The sequence below is a fragment of the Panulirus ornatus genome, chromosome 9 (assembly GCF_036320965.1).
Source record: "Panulirus ornatus isolate Po-2019 chromosome 9, ASM3632096v1, whole genome shotgun sequence".
Classification (NCBI taxonomy): Eukaryota; Metazoa; Arthropoda; class Malacostraca; order Decapoda; family Palinuridae; genus Panulirus; species Panulirus ornatus.
The window spans coordinates 30,618,225-30,633,949 of record NC_092232.1 but is presented as its reverse complement, the minus strand read 5'-3'; the positions used below and the strand labels follow the sequence as shown (position 1 = coordinate 30,633,949).

Here is a 15,725-nt window from a genome sequence, read left to right as displayed (position 1 = left end):
GTGCATTAGACATGACAGCTAGAGACTTGTGTGAGAAAGTACCAGGAGATATTGGGTGCAGAATGGCAAAAGGTGAGAGCAAATAACGTACGGGGAGTGGGGGAGAAATGGAATGTATTTAGGGAAGCAGCGATGGCTTGCACAAAAGAAGCTTGTGGCATGAGAAAAGTGGGAGGTGGGCAGATTAGAAAGGGTAGTGAATGGTGGAATGAAGAAGTAAGATTATTAGAGAAAGAGAAGAGAGAGGCGTTTGGATAATTTTTGCAAGCAAGTAGTGCAAATGACTGGGAGATGTATAAAAGAAAGAGGCAGGAGGTCAATAGAAGATCGAAGAGGTGAAAAAGTGGGCAAATGAGAGATGGGTTGAGAAAGTGTCATTAAATTTTAGGGATAATATAAAGATGTTTTGTAAGGAGGTAAATAAAGCGCGTAAGACAAGAGAACAAATGGGAACATCGGTGAAGGGGTCAAATGGGGAGGTAATAACAAGTAGTGATGAAGTGAGAAGGAGATGGAGTGAGTATTTTGAAGGTTTGCTGAATGTGTTAGATGACAGACTGGCAAATATGGGGTGTTTTAGTCAAGGTGGTGTGCAAAGTGAGAGGGTAAGGGAGAATGGTCTGCACAAGATAAAAGCCGGCAAGGTTTGGATGGTATTGCAGTGGAATTTATTAAAAAAGGGGGTAACTGTGTTGTTGATTCGTTGGTAAGGTTATTCAATGCATGTATGGTTCATGGTGAAGTGCCTGAAGATTGGCAGAATGCATGCATAGTGCTATCATACAAAGGCATAGGGGAGATAAGTGTGGGTGTTCAAATTACAGAAGTATAAGTTTGTTGAGTATTCCTGGTAAATTATATGGGAGGGTATTGACTGAGAGGATACAGGTATGTACAGAGCATCAGATTGGGGAAGAGCAGTGTGGTTTCAGAAGTGGCCAATTGGGAGGTACGTTTGAATGGAGAAAAACTGGAGGAAGTGAAGTGTTTTAGATATCTGGGAGTGAATTTAGCAGCGGATGGCACCATGGAAGTGGAAGTGAATCATAGGGTGGGGGAGGGGGCGAAAGTTCTGGGAGTGTTGAAAAATGAGTGGAAGGCGAGAACATTATCTCGGAAAGCAAAAATGGGTATGTTTGAAGGAATAGTGGTTCCAACAATGTTATATGGTTGCGAGGCGTGGGCTATAGATAGAGTGGTGCGGAGGAGGGTGGATGTACTGGAAATGAGATGTTTGAGGACAATATGTGGTGTGAGGTGGTTTGATTGAGTAAGTAATGAAAGGGTAAGAGAGATGTGTGGAAAATAAAGAGTGTGGTTGAGAGAGCAGAAGAGGGTGTTTTGAAATGGCTTGGTCACATGGAGAACATGAGTGAGGAAAGATTGACAAAGAGGATATATGTGTCAGAGGTGGAGGGAATGAGAAGTGGGAGACCAAATTAGAAGTGGAAAGATGGAGTGAAAAAGATTTTGAGAGATCAGGGCCTGAACATGCAGGGGGGTGAAAGGTGTTCAAGGAATAGAGTGAATTGGAACAATGTGATATACCGTGGTTGATGTGCTGTCAATGGATTAAACCAAGGCATGTGAAGCGTCTGGGGTAAACCATGGACAGTTCTGTGGGGCCTGGATGTGGAAAGGAAGCTGTGGTTTCGGTGCACTATACATGACAGCTAAAGACTGATTGTGAACGAATGTGGCCTCTGTTGTATTTTCCTAGTGCTACCTCGCGTACATGCGGGGGAGGTGGGGGTTGTTATTTCATGCGTGGCGGGGTGGCGACGGGAATGAATAAGGGCAGACAGCATGAATTATGTACGTGTATATATGTATATATCTGTGTATGTATATATATGTATACGTTGAGATGTATAGGTATGCATATGTGCATGTGTGGACGCGTATGTATGTACATGTGTATGTGGGTGGGTTGGGCCATTCTTTTGTCTGTTTCCTTGCGCTACCTCCCTAACGTAGGAGACAGCAACAAAGTATAATACATAAACATAAATACATCTCACTTACTCTTTTATTACTTCTTACTTTATAGGGTGTTTTGGTCGAGGTGGTGTGCAAAGTGAGAGGGTTAGGGAAAATGATTTGGTAAACAGAGAAGAGGTAGTAAAAGCTTTGCGGAAGATGAAAGCCGGCAAGGCAGCAGGATTGGATGGTATTGCAGTGGAATTTATTAAAAAAGGGGGTGACTGTATTGTTGACTGGTTGGTAAGGTTATTTAATGTATGTATGACTCATGGTGAGGTGCCTGAGGATTGGCGGAATGCGTGCATAGTGCCATTGTACAAAGGCAAAGGGGATAAGAGTGAGTGCTCAAATTACAGAGGTATAAGTTTGTTGAGTATTCCTGGTAAATTATATGGGAGGGTATTGATTGAGAGGGTGAAGGCATGTACAGAGCATCAGATTGGGGAAGAGCAGTGCGGTTTCAGAAGTGGTAGAGGATGTGTGGATCAGGTGTTTGCTTTGAAGAATGTATGTGAGAAATACTTAGAAAAGCAAATGGATTTGTATGTAGCATTTATGGATCTGGAGAAGGCATATGATAGAGTTGATAGAGATGCTCTGTGGAAGGTATTAAGAATATATGGTGTGGGAGGCAAGTTGTTAGAAGCAGTGAAAAGTTTTTAACGAGGATGTAAGGCATGTGTACGTGTAGGAAGAGAGGAAAGTGATTGGTTCTCAGTGAATGTAGGTTTGCGGCAGGGGTGTGTGATGTCTCCATGGTTGTTTAATTTGTTTATGGATGGGGTTGTTAGGGAGGTAAATGCAAGAGTCCTGGAAAGAGGGGCAAGTATGAAGTCTGTGGGGGATGAGAGAGCTTGGGAAGTGAGTCAGTTGTTGTTCGCTGATGATACAGCGCTGGTGGCTGATTCATGTGAGAAACTGCAGAAGCTGGTGACTGAGTTTGGTAAAGTGTGTGGAAGAAGAAAGTTAAGAGTAAATGTGAATAAGAGCAAGGTTATTAGGTACAGTAGGGTTGAGGGTCAAGTCAATTGGGAGGTGAGTTTGAATGGAGAAAAACTGGAGGAAGTGAAGTGTTTTAGATATCTGGGAGTGGATCTGTCAGCGGATGGAACCATGGAAGCGGAAGTGGATCATAGGGTGGGGGAGGGGGCGAAAATTTTGGGAGCCTTGAAAAATGTGTGGAAGTCGAGAACATTATCTCGGAAAGCAAAAATGGGTATGTTTGAAGGAATAGTGGTTCCAACAATGCTGTATGGTTGCGAGGCGTGGGCTATGGATAGAGTTGTGCGCAGGAGGATGGATGTGCTGGAAATGAGATATTTGAGGACAATGTGTGGTGTGAGGTGGTTTGATCGAGTAAGTAACGTAAGGGTAAGAGAGATGTGTGGAAATAAAAAGAGCGTGGTTGAGAGAGCAGAAGAGGGTGTTTTGAAATGGTTTGGGCACATGGAGAGAATGAGTGAGGAAAGATTGACCAAGAGGATATATGTGTCGGAGGTGGAGGGAACGAGGAGAAGAGGGAGACCAAATTGGAGGTGGAAAGATGGAGTGAAAAAGATTTTGTGTGATCGGGGCCTGAACATGCAGGAGGGTGAAAGGAGGGCAAGGAATAGAGTGAATTGGAGCGATGTGGTATACAGGGGTTGACGTGCTGTCAGTGGATTGAATCAAGGCATGTGAAGCGTCTGGGGTAAACCATGGAAAGCTGTGTAGGTATGTATATTTGCGTGTGTGGACGTGTGTATGTACATGTGTATGGGGGGGGGGGTTGGGCCATTTCTTTCGTCTGTTTCCTTGCGCTACCTCGCAAACGCGGGAGACAGCGACAAAGTATAAAAAAAAAAAAAAAAAAAAAAAAAAAAAAAAAACTTTATCAAACTGCCTCACACCACATACTGTCCTCAAACATCTCATTTCCAACACATCCACCCTCTTCCACACCACTCTATCTATGCCCACGCCTCTCAACCATATAACATTGTTGGAACCACTCTTCCTTCAAACATATCCATTTTTGCTTTCCGAGATAATATTCTCGCCTTCCACACATTCTTCAATGCTCCCAGAACCTTCACCCCTTTCCCCCACCCTGTGACTCATTACCGCTTCCATGGTTCTATCTGCTGCCAAATCCACTCCCAGATATCGAAAACACTTCCTCCAGTTTTTCTCCATTCAGACTTACCTCCCAATTTACTTGTCCCTCAACCCTACTGTACCTAATAACCTTGATCTTATTCACATTTACTCAGCTTCTTCTTTCAGACACTCTACCAATCTCAGTCACCAACTTCTGCAGTTTCTCATCCGAATCAGCCACCAGCACTGTATCATCAGTGAACAACAACTGACTCACTTCACAAGCCTCCTACCCCCAGCAGACTGCATACTTGCCCCTCTCTCCAGAACTCTTGCATTCACATCCCTAACAACCCCATCCATAAACAAATTAACCAACCATGGAGACATCACATACCCCTGCTGCAAACCAACATTCACTGGGAACCAATCACTTTCCTCTCTTCCTACTTGTACACATGTCTTACATCCTCGATAAAAGCTTTTCACTGCTTCTAGCAACTTAACTTCCACACCATATATTCTTAATGCCTTTCACAGAGCATCTGTATCAACCGTATCATATGCCTTTTCCAGATGCATAAATGCTACACAGAAATCCATTTGCTTTTCTAAGTATTTCTCACATACATTCTTCAAAGCAAACAACTGATCCACATATCTTACACCACTTCTGAAACCACACTGCTCTTCCCCAGTGTGATGCTCTGTACATGCATTGACCCTCTCGATCAATACCCTCCCATATAATTTCCAAGGAATACTCAACAAACTCATACCTCTGTAATTTGAACACTCACCTTTATCCCCTTTGCCTTTGTACAATGGCACTGTACATGCATTCCACCAATCCTCAGGCACTTCATCATGAACCATACACATATCTAATATCCTCACCAACCAGTCAACAGCACAGTCACCCCTTTTCTTAATAAATTCCACAGCAATACCTTCGAAACCTGCCGCCTTGCCGGCTTTCATCTTGTGCAAAGCTTTCACTACCTCTTCTCTGCTTACCAAACTAGCAAGGTAGCGCTAGGAAAAGACAACAAAAGCCCCATTCGTTCACACTTGGTGTCTAGCTGTCATGTGTAGTGCACCGAAACCACAGCTCCCTTTCCACATCTAAGCCCAACTAAACTTTCCATGGTTTACCTCAGACACTTTACATGCTGTGGTTCAATCCACTGACAGCACGTCGACCCTGGTACACCACATCATTCCAATTCACTCTATTCCTTGCACGCTTCTCACCTTCCTGCATGTTCAGGCCCCAATCACTCAAAATCTTTTTCACTCCATCCTTCCACCTCCAATTTGGTCTCCCCCTTCTCCTCGTTCCCTCTGTCCCTGACACACATATCCTCTTTGTAAATCTTTCCTCACTCATTCTCTCCATGTGACCAAACCAATTCAATACACCCTCTTCTGCTCTCTCAACTACTTTCTTTTAATTACCACACATCTCTCTTACCCTTTCATTACTTACTCGATCAAACCACCTCACACCATATATTGTCCTCAAACATCTCATTTCCAACACATCCACCCTCCTCCGCACATCCTATCTATAGCCCATGCCTCACAACCATATAACATTGTTGGAGCCACTATTCCTTCAAACATACCCATTTTTGCTCTCTGAGATAATGTTTCACCTTCAACACATTCTTCAACGCTCCTAGAACGTTCGCCCCTCCCCCACCCTGTGACTCACTTTCGCTTCCATGGTTCCACCCGCTGTTAAATCCACTCCTAGATATCTAAAACACTTCACTTCCTCCAGTTTTTCTCTATTCAAATTTACCTCCTAATTGACTTGTCCCTCAACCCTATTGTGCCTAATAACCTTACTCTTATTCACATTTACCCTCAGTTTTCTTCTTTCCCACACTTTACCAAACTCAGTCACCAGCTTCTGCAGTTTCTCACACGAATCAGCCACCACCGCTGTATCATTCGCGAACAATAACTGATTCACTTCCCAAGCCCTCTCATACTGCATACTTGCCCTTCTCTCCAAAACTCTTGGATTCACCTCCCTAACCACCCCATCCATAAACAAATCAAACAACCACGGAAACATTACACACCCCTGCCACAAACCGACATTCACTGGGAACCAATCACTTTCCTCTCTTCCTACTCGTACACATGCCTTACAACCTTAGTAAAAACTTTTCTTTATTCTACCAACTTACCCCCCCACACCATATACTCTTAAAACCTTCCACAAAGCATATCTATCAACCCTATCATATGCCTTCTCCAGATACATAAATGCTATGTACAAATCCATGTGTTTTTCTATGTATTTCTCATATACATTCTTCAAAGCAAACACTTGGTCCAAATATCTTCTACCACTTCTGAAACCACACTGCTCTTCCCCAATCTGATGCTCTGTACATACCTTTACCCTCTCAATCAATACCCTCCCATATAATTTCCCAGGAATACTCAGCAAACTTATGTCTCTGTAATTCTAACATTCACCTCTATCCTCTTCGCCTTTGTACAATGGCACTATGCATGCATATATCCCCATTCTTAAACTAGGTATTCCCAAACACCAGTCCTTTTTTAGCACACATATCCACAAGTTGTTCATCATTTTCATTCATAACACTGAATGTCCCATATGCTCCAATTATACCATCCATCACCACATTACTTATCTTCGCATTTAAATCACCCATCAAATACCCGGCCTCGTACATCAAAATTGCTGACTCACTTATTCAACTGCTCCTAAAACACCTGTCTCTCATTATCTTCTCATGGCCAGGTCCATAATCACTAATTATCACCCATATCTCACCATCCACTTTCAGTTTTACCCTTATCAATCTAGAAGTTACTTCTATCACACACTTCCTCAACTCCTGCTTCAGGGATAATGCTACTCCTTACTTAGCACTTGTCCCCTCACCTACCCCTTACTTTACTCCTGAGACATTTCTAAACTGTTCTTTCTCTTTACCCTTGAGCTTTGTTTCACTCTGGTCCAGAACATCCAGGTTTCTTTCCTCAAACATACTACCTATCCCTCCCTTCTTCTCAACTTGGTTACAATCTTTCATACACAATTTTATAATTTCAAAAAACAAAATCTGAAACAGTTAAATTAAGATTATCCAAGGCATCCACCAGATGTTCTAAGAGGTTATCAACTGGAACTTTCATACATAAGGGTGGCACATCAGAACTTGCAAATCTGAAATCAAAGTCGACTTGGAGATTATTAAGCTTAACCAAATCTACATTATTCACAGTATTAGATTTTATATTACCAACTTGTGGGCTTAATAAAGAAACTAACCATTTTGAAAACATACATGACTGAAAAAAAATGAACTCACAATGGGTCTTACTTTGATTTACGTGTTTTGATAAGTCTGTACATGTATGGCAATGAATAGCACAGTGATGAAAAACTTTTGATGAGAGAGTCATTACCTTTCATCAACTCCTGTTGTTTATCAAAATGATAATCAACAATATCTAGGGGATTTCTACCAAGTCTAAAGTATGTTGTATTATCACAAAAAGATCATTCTTTTTTGACAAATCATCTTCGTCCATAATCACAATTGTTGATAACACTGGTGAATCGTTTTGGCCAATTTGGAGCAGCTGAACTTTGACAAACTAGCATGCACAACACTTTTACATATGCCACTTCATCATTAGATAATTCACTGTATTTTTTTCCAATTTACAAAATGATCCTGCAATATCTAACAACTGTGAGGTCATCTGTATAAGAAAGGCCCTTCATGTTGAGGTTTGCTTAAGGTAATAAGAAGTTGTATACGAAGAGATTAAAGAGAACTGAAGAATGGACTACTCCTTGGGGAAATCCACTGCAGCAGAGTTTAATTATTTTTGAGGTGAAACCACTGAAAATGATTCTGGTATGGCAGCCAGCTATGAAAAAGGCCAATCACTTTGTAATTGTTGCAGATGGTAGTGTCAGGTATCGTTTGTTTGAAGATATGTAATGCCACTAGTACTGTGGGAAGAGAGCTATGGTTGGTTGGATCCATTTAGGATATGATGTGTAAGGCAAAGTGCAGCACGGTGAAAGAGTGTTTGGGTCTGAAGCCATGCTATGTGGGTGAGACTGGGATGTTTTGTGTGAATCTGTTGTGGATCAGCTTTTCACAGGGTGAGTATTGAGTGTACAAATGAAACAGGGTGGTAGGAGAAGGGGAAACTGGGTGAGCTGGAGGATTTTAGGATTGATATCATGTCTGCAAGTTTCTAAATGTTAGGAATGTAGTGGAGTGGTTGAAAATATTTGTAAGTGCTTAGACTGCAAATGGGCCAAAGAGTTTATGAAGACATCTGTAAGTGCTTGGATTGCAAATGAGCAAATGGTGTTTGGGCCTGCAGTAGAGTTCTTTAAAGTTTTAACTGTATTGACTGTATCAGTGTATGTGAAGGGTGGATTACGTACGTAGCTGGTTCTGTACGGATCTTGTACTTCCCACATTAGTGTCATGGACAGACGAAGAAAAGTCCTCATTCCCTCACGTCCATTCTCTAACTGTCATGCGCAATGCACCGAAAGCAAAGTCCCCCAACCACAACAAGGCCCCAATACCTTTCTTAGATTTCCCTTCTGTTTCATATACCCTGGTTCAATCCACTGACACCACATCACCCTCTATATATAACACAGTTTCAATTCACTTTATCCCATGCATGCCAATCACCCTTCAGCATATTCTGGACCTGAGTACTCAAAACATTTTTCACTCCTTTCTTCCAATTTGGTCTCTCTTCTTTTTTCCATTTCTGATACACATATTCTCTTTGTCAAACCATTTCAGCACACACTCTTCAGCTCTCTCTCAACCTCACTTCTCTTACAACCACATCTTTCTCCTGAAAAAATAAAAAAATAAGTCCTTTAATTACCTTTGTTTTGCCCTGGAGGAGTGTTGAATTTCGTGTTCTTGTGAATGCAAACTTAGTGCATAATTGAAAAAATGGTGTGGAATCTTGTCCCTGGTGATAAATGTCAAAAATGATCACGGACCGACAAATGATGAATGTTGCAGGTTAAGAGTTAATAACAAGGCACCAATCTTCTTCAATTAAATGTATAACTAACAACATGTTAGCATGAAGGGGATAAAAATACAATAGCCCCGATATTTTGATTATATTCAGGTACATAAGTGCCTTCTACTAGGAGGGGTAGATGATTTCAAATCACACTTCTACTTGTCACTTACAATTCTTTTCATAAAAAGTTGGGTGCAGAAGCCTCACGCCCCCCCTGTTCCATTGCTTATAATACAGTGCCTAAATGTTTACCTTTCTGCACTCTTGCTGCTCATTTTGACTGTGATCACATCTGCTTGTAGTTTCTGAGTTTCCTTTTCAAGACGAGACACATTTAACTGCTCATTAGATCGTGCATTCTGGAAGAAAATTTCATGCTTATAAAATCATACATAAATCTTAGAGCTTTACCAAAAGAGATGGAAAATCTCTAGTCCAAATGCCTTAGGACGGAGCACTATCCAGGTTTTGGATTATGAACAGAGAGCATTTTGGTGGGGTTTTCCAACATTTAAATGTTATTTACATGTCATGTATGTAAATATATAATATATACAACACTGAAAAAACATTCATTAACTCTTTCTTTCATATGTGATTGCTGTTTCCCATGTTAGTGAGGTAACACCAAGAAACAGACAAAGAAAGACACATCCACTCATTTTTTTTCATACTATTCGCCATTTCCCACATTAGCGAGGTAGCATTAAGAACAAAGGACTGAGCCTTTGAGGGAAATCCTCACTTGGCCCCTTTCTCTGTTCCTTCTCTTGGAAAATTAAAGACGAGAGGGGAGGATTTCCAGCCCCCAACTCCCTCCCCTTTTAGTTGCCCTCTACGACACGCAGGGAATATGTGGGAAGTATTCTTTTCCCTTATCCCCAGGGATAACATCCACTCATATACACCTTTATATACTTATCCACACATACATATACATATCTATATATATGTACATATCCACATACATACACATGTACATATTTATACTTGTTGACCTTCATCCATTCCTGACACCAAATCACCCTACAGGAAACAGCACAAATGCATGATGAAAAAGAAAAAAGATAGCATAAACATTCTCTTCTCATCTCCCCCACCCAAATGCCACCCACTGCATCAGCAAGGTGGTGCCAGGAAACAGACAAAGAAAGGGAACATCCGCTCACACTCATTCCCTAGCTGTCATGTGTATGACTATCCTGATTGTTCAGGCCCCGACAACTCAAAATCTTTTACACTCCATCCTTCCATCTCCAATCTAATCTCTTGATTCCCTCTATTTCTGATACATATGTCCTCTTTGTCACTCTTCTGCTATCTCAACCACACTCTATTTCCTCACATCTCTCTTACTCTTTCATTACTTACTCAATCAAATCACCTCACCCCACATACTGTCTGCAAACATTTCATTTCCAACACATACACCCTCCTCTACACAACCTTATCTATTCCTTTAACCATACCGATTTTAGCCTCCCGAGATAATATTCTCTCTTTCCACACATTCTTCATTGTTCTCAGGCCTTTGCCCCCTCCCACACCTTATGACTCACCTCTGCTTCCATGGTTCCATTTGCTGCCAATTCCGCTTCCAGATATCTAAAACACGTCACTTCCTCCAATTTTTCTTTGTTCAAACTCACATCCCAACCAACTTGTCCCTCAACTCTTCCAAACTCAGTCACCAACTTCTGCAGTTTCTCACTTGGATCAGCTACCAGTGCTGTATCAATGGCAAACAACAAGTGACTCCCATCCCAGACCCTCTAATTTCTAACAGACTGCATACTTGCCCCTCTCTCCAAAAATCTTGCATTTACTTCCCTTACCACCCCATTCATAAACAAATTAAACAACCATTATGACTTTACACCCCTGCCACAGACTGACCTTCACTGAGAACCATTCACTCTCCTCTCTTTCATACACACACCTTACACCCTTCATAAAAACATCTTACTGTTTCTAGCAGCTTAACTCCCACACCATATATTCTTAAGATCTTCCATTAAGCATTTCTATCAACCCAATAATGCCTTCTCCAGATCCATAAATGCCTCATACATTCAGTCTGTTTTTCTAAGTATTTCTCACACACATATTTCAAAGCAAACACCTGATCCACACATCCTCTACCACTTCTGAAACCACACTGCTCTTCCCCAGTCTGATGCTCTGTACATGCTTTCACCCTCTCAATCAATACCCTTACATACAATTTACAACGTTTGCTCAACAAACTTATATTTCTGTTGTTTCATTATATTTAGCCAAAAGAATTTCCTATTCTCAACTTCTAACAAGCATAATATGCATGAAGTGCTGGGGGTTGATAACACACTGGCTTCCACTTACCAGGAAAGAACAAGGGCAAAAACAACAAAATACTGGAAAAGCATGGAATACTACTCTCAAATTTAAACTGGAAATTCATGTGTCATCTTGGTGGGAATCTAAAAAAACTTGGCATTCAGAATTTGGATGTTTCTGGACTATGGATGTTTGGACTGAAGATCTACAGACTTAAGAAAACTAGTCTTAGCTACTTCTCAAACAAAAGCTTAAGTTCCTCACAAATATGATCCAAAAGAAAACAGAACGTGCCACTAAGAGAAAATATATGGTTGTACACCAAAACATAAACTATTATTCACTACAATTTAAGACAGGTATACAGTGTATTGAGAATTCTTGTGACTCATGGATAACAATAAGAATTGGTTTTCAGGGATTTTGTAAATATATATCATCTAAAAAAAAAATAGGCAAATTTTTAAAATCTTCAGGTAATCATGAAGTACCAACACACATCTAAATCTCTCCAATCTCAATCTATTGTATGAGATATCCAGTGTGAAAATAAAACCTAAATGCAAGTATGAGGCTTACACTTTTTTTTCATTTATGTTGGAGGCTCCACCCAAGGACAAAAGTCCACATCATGGCAGGACCTTAAATGAAACATAGAGAGGTTAATGAAAAGGATAAAGAAGAGACAAGGGAAGGTTTTATGAATATTGGAGGAAGTAAAGAAAGAAACTTGTCTTTTGAAATATGCCAGGTCATAGTTTTGGGAAAACATGAGAGGGTACAAAGTTCCAAAACTTCAAGGTGCATGGAAAGAAACATTTGTGAAAATAGCCCATCTTTGAGTTACCAAAGGTCACACAGTAATCAGGTGACACAGCAGCTCGCCGAGTATTACATGGTCTAGCTGGTGGTGGAAGCACACAAACAGCCAGTTCTTGGGACCAAAAACCAAAGTAATACCTGCAGAGAAGGGAAAGTGAAACAACATTGTGGCATAGGGCAAGCGGGACAAGTCAGACTGCTTTCAATTCAACTCTCTCAATACTAGAAATACCCCAGATATAAGAGTAGTAGTCCATATCAGGATAGATCAACCCTTTGTATAAACAGGGCAACTGTTCAGAAGAAAAGGGACTTCAACATCTAAACAGGATTCCTGATTTCTTGAAGGAAGACTGCTATTTCTGTAATGCGGGGATTCCAAGATACTTTAGATGTAATAAAACCTTTTTTTTTTTTTTTTTTTTTTTTTTCATACTATTCGCCATTTCCCGCGATAGCGAGGTAGCGTTAAGAACAGAGGACTGGGCCTTTTTTGGAATATCCTCACCTGGCCCCCTCTGTTCCTTCTTTTGGAAAAAAAAAAAAAAAAAAAAAAAAAAAAAAAGAGAGAGAGGGGAGGATTTCCAGCCCCCCGCTCCCTCCCCTTTTAGTCGCCTTCTACGACACGCAGGGAATACGTGGGATGTATTCTTAATCCCCTATCCCCAGGGATACATAGATTATATAATACTGTACTGTCAAAATAAAGCTTGCATGGATGACCGAGGTCCACCTGCCAACTACCAAGTTAAGCATTGTCACTATATACATTCAGAATTAAAAGACTTAATGGACAATATTATAAAGGTAAATCTGTTCCTTCACTGATATAAAGCCTTTGAGGTAGGGAATCTTCAACTATGTTATGTTTGCTGTAAACAGTAATAAAAGAAAAATAAGTGCTAGTATCAAACTATTTTTCAAAAACTATTGCAGTACTTATCACCTTTATACAGGAAGGTCAGTTTACAAAAAATATCATGGAAGAAGCACTAAAGGACTACTGAAGCCTTCACAAGTTACCATTAGCAGTGATTTCACCATCATCATCACATCCACTGTCGTCATCATTTGAATCTCCTGAATCCGTTGAAGTCATCATCATAGATTGTATCCTTTCGACATCTTTTTTCAGATTCTTGCTCTCTGGACTGAGCTGAAGGGCCATCTGGTAGTCAGCTAAACCCTCAGAGAAAAGTCCAAGATGAACAAATGCTGTGCCCCGTCGAATGTGACAAAGGAGGCGTGATTTACTATTATCTTCACTGGCTGGAGTTAATAACCTACAATCACTAAATAGGATATAAGCATCTTTCTTCTCTTCTGAACTAACAATAGAGTTCCATAAAAATGACTGCAGTGGATTTTAGTGACATCTTACCTAACAGAGCCTATTCTGGTTAATGCTTTCAGTTCCATGTTTTGCCATTTTCATATTCATGCAAACCCAAGGAATTAAGAAAAAAATTAACATGGTTTCAAAAGACATATAGAAAAAAAGAACACAGAACTTTACTGCCAGTTGCAATTCCTTTAAGTTTCCCTTAGCAGTATAAAAGTTTGTGAGTCAGAGTAAGAGCCTATTTGTACCACTTGACTGTCACCACATGGCCCAAATAGAATAACTTAGTAATCAAAATCATCACAATCCTCTAAATCATTACTTTCCATCAAAATTGCATCATTTCATCATGTTTGTGGCTGCTTTTGACACACAGAGAACACTCTTATGTACTCCAATAAGAGTTCTTCCACCATAGGGACTGCTGGGTAACTGACAGCTGTGAAGTTTTTCCGCTACTGGTAATTAACCATGGGTTATCTGCAGAAGTAAAAGCCCATATTTTTGTTTGAAACCAGGAAACGTAGCTAAGACGTCAATGACATCTTAGCTACATCTATTCCTTGTATATCTCCCCTGGCTATGTGATCATTACATAAAAGTGTACTTGGGAACTTATGTTTAATTTTCCTGTGGTTTTTGCATATACTAGATCAAATGTACCACTGTAACCTCTTGTAATATATTCTTTTCTTTCATACTATTCGCCATTTCTCGCATTAGCAAGATAGCGTTAAGAACAGAGGACTGGGCCTTTGAGGGAATATACTCACCTGGCCCCCTTCTCTGTTCCTCCTTTTGGAAAAAAAAAAAAAAAAAAAAAAAAAAAAAAAAAAGGCGAATAGTATGAAAAAAAAAGAACGTTTAAGGCTGATTCATGTGAGAAACTGCAGAAGCTGGTGACTGAGTTTGGTAAAGTGTGCGATAGAAGAAAGTTAAGAGCAAATGTGAATAAGAGCAAGGTTATTAGGTACAGTAGAGTTGAGGGTCAAGTCAATTGGGAGGTAAGTTTGAATGGAGAAAAACTGGAGGAAGTAAAGTGTTTTAGATATCTGGGAGTGGATCTGGCAGTGGATGGAACCATGGAAGTGGAAGTGAATCATAGGGTGGGGGAGGGGGCAAAAATTCTGGGAGCCTTGAAGAATGTTTGGAAGTCGAGAACATTATCTCGGAAAGAAAATGGGTATGTTTGAAGGAATAGTGGTTCCAACAATGTTGTATGGCTGCAAGGCCTGGGCTATGGATAGAGTTGTGCGTAGGAGGGTGGATGTGATGGAAATGAGATGTTTGAGGACAATATGTGGTGTAAGGTGGTTTGATCGAGTAAGTAATGTAAGGGTAAGAGAGATGTGTGGAAATAAAAAGAGTGTGGTTGAGAAAGCAGAAGAGGGTGTTTTGAAATGGTTTGGTCACATGGAGAGAATGAGTGAGGAAAGACTGACCAAGAGGATATATGTGTCAGAGGTGGAGGGAACAACGAGAAGTGGGAGACCAAATTGGAGGTGGAAAGATGGAGTGAAAAAGATTTTGAGTGATTGGGGCCTGAACATGCAGGAGGGTGAAAGGCGTGCAAGGAATAGAGTGAATTGGAACGATGTGGTATACCGGGCTCGACGTGCTGTCAATGAATTGAACCAGGGCATGTGAAGCGTCTGGGGTAAACCATGAAAAGTTTTGTGGGGCTTGGATGTTGAAAGGGATCTGTGGTTTCAGTGCATTATTACATGACAGCTAGAGACTGAGTGTGAACGAATGAGGCCTTTGTTGTCTTTTCCTAGCACTACCTCACACACATGAGGGGGGAGGGGGTTGTTATTCCATGTGTGGCCAGGTGGTGATGGGAATAAATAAAGGCAGAAAGTATGAATTATGTACATGTGTATATATGTATATGTCTGTGTGTGTATATATATGTGTACAATGAGATGTATAGGTATGTATATTTGCGTGTGTAGACGTGTATGTATATTCATGTGTATGTGGGTGGGTTGGGCCATTCTTTCGTCTGTTTCCTTGTGCTACCTTGCTAATGCGGGAGACAGCGACAAAGCAAAATAAATAAATAATAAAATAAATATATATGCGTGACTCCTTCTTCTGCTTCACC

At 40.7% G+C, this 15,725-nt stretch overlaps 1 protein-coding gene across 7 annotated transcripts in view; it reads right to left on the bottom strand.

Annotated features, from left to right (window-relative positions):
* The window catches only part of LOC139750309 (coiled-coil domain-containing protein 39-like), a 512,953-nt gene that overhangs the window by 78,033 nt on the left and 419,195 nt on the right, over positions 1-15,725 (bottom strand). For all 7 annotated transcript variants that reach the window (XM_071664954.1, XM_071664953.1, XM_071664952.1 and 4 more), the window contains one exon: positions 9,391-9,497. In XM_071664954.1, coding sequence (XP_071521055.1) covers positions 9,391-9,497 — 107 coding nt within the window. The remainder of the gene's footprint in view (positions 1-9,390; positions 9,498-15,725) is intronic.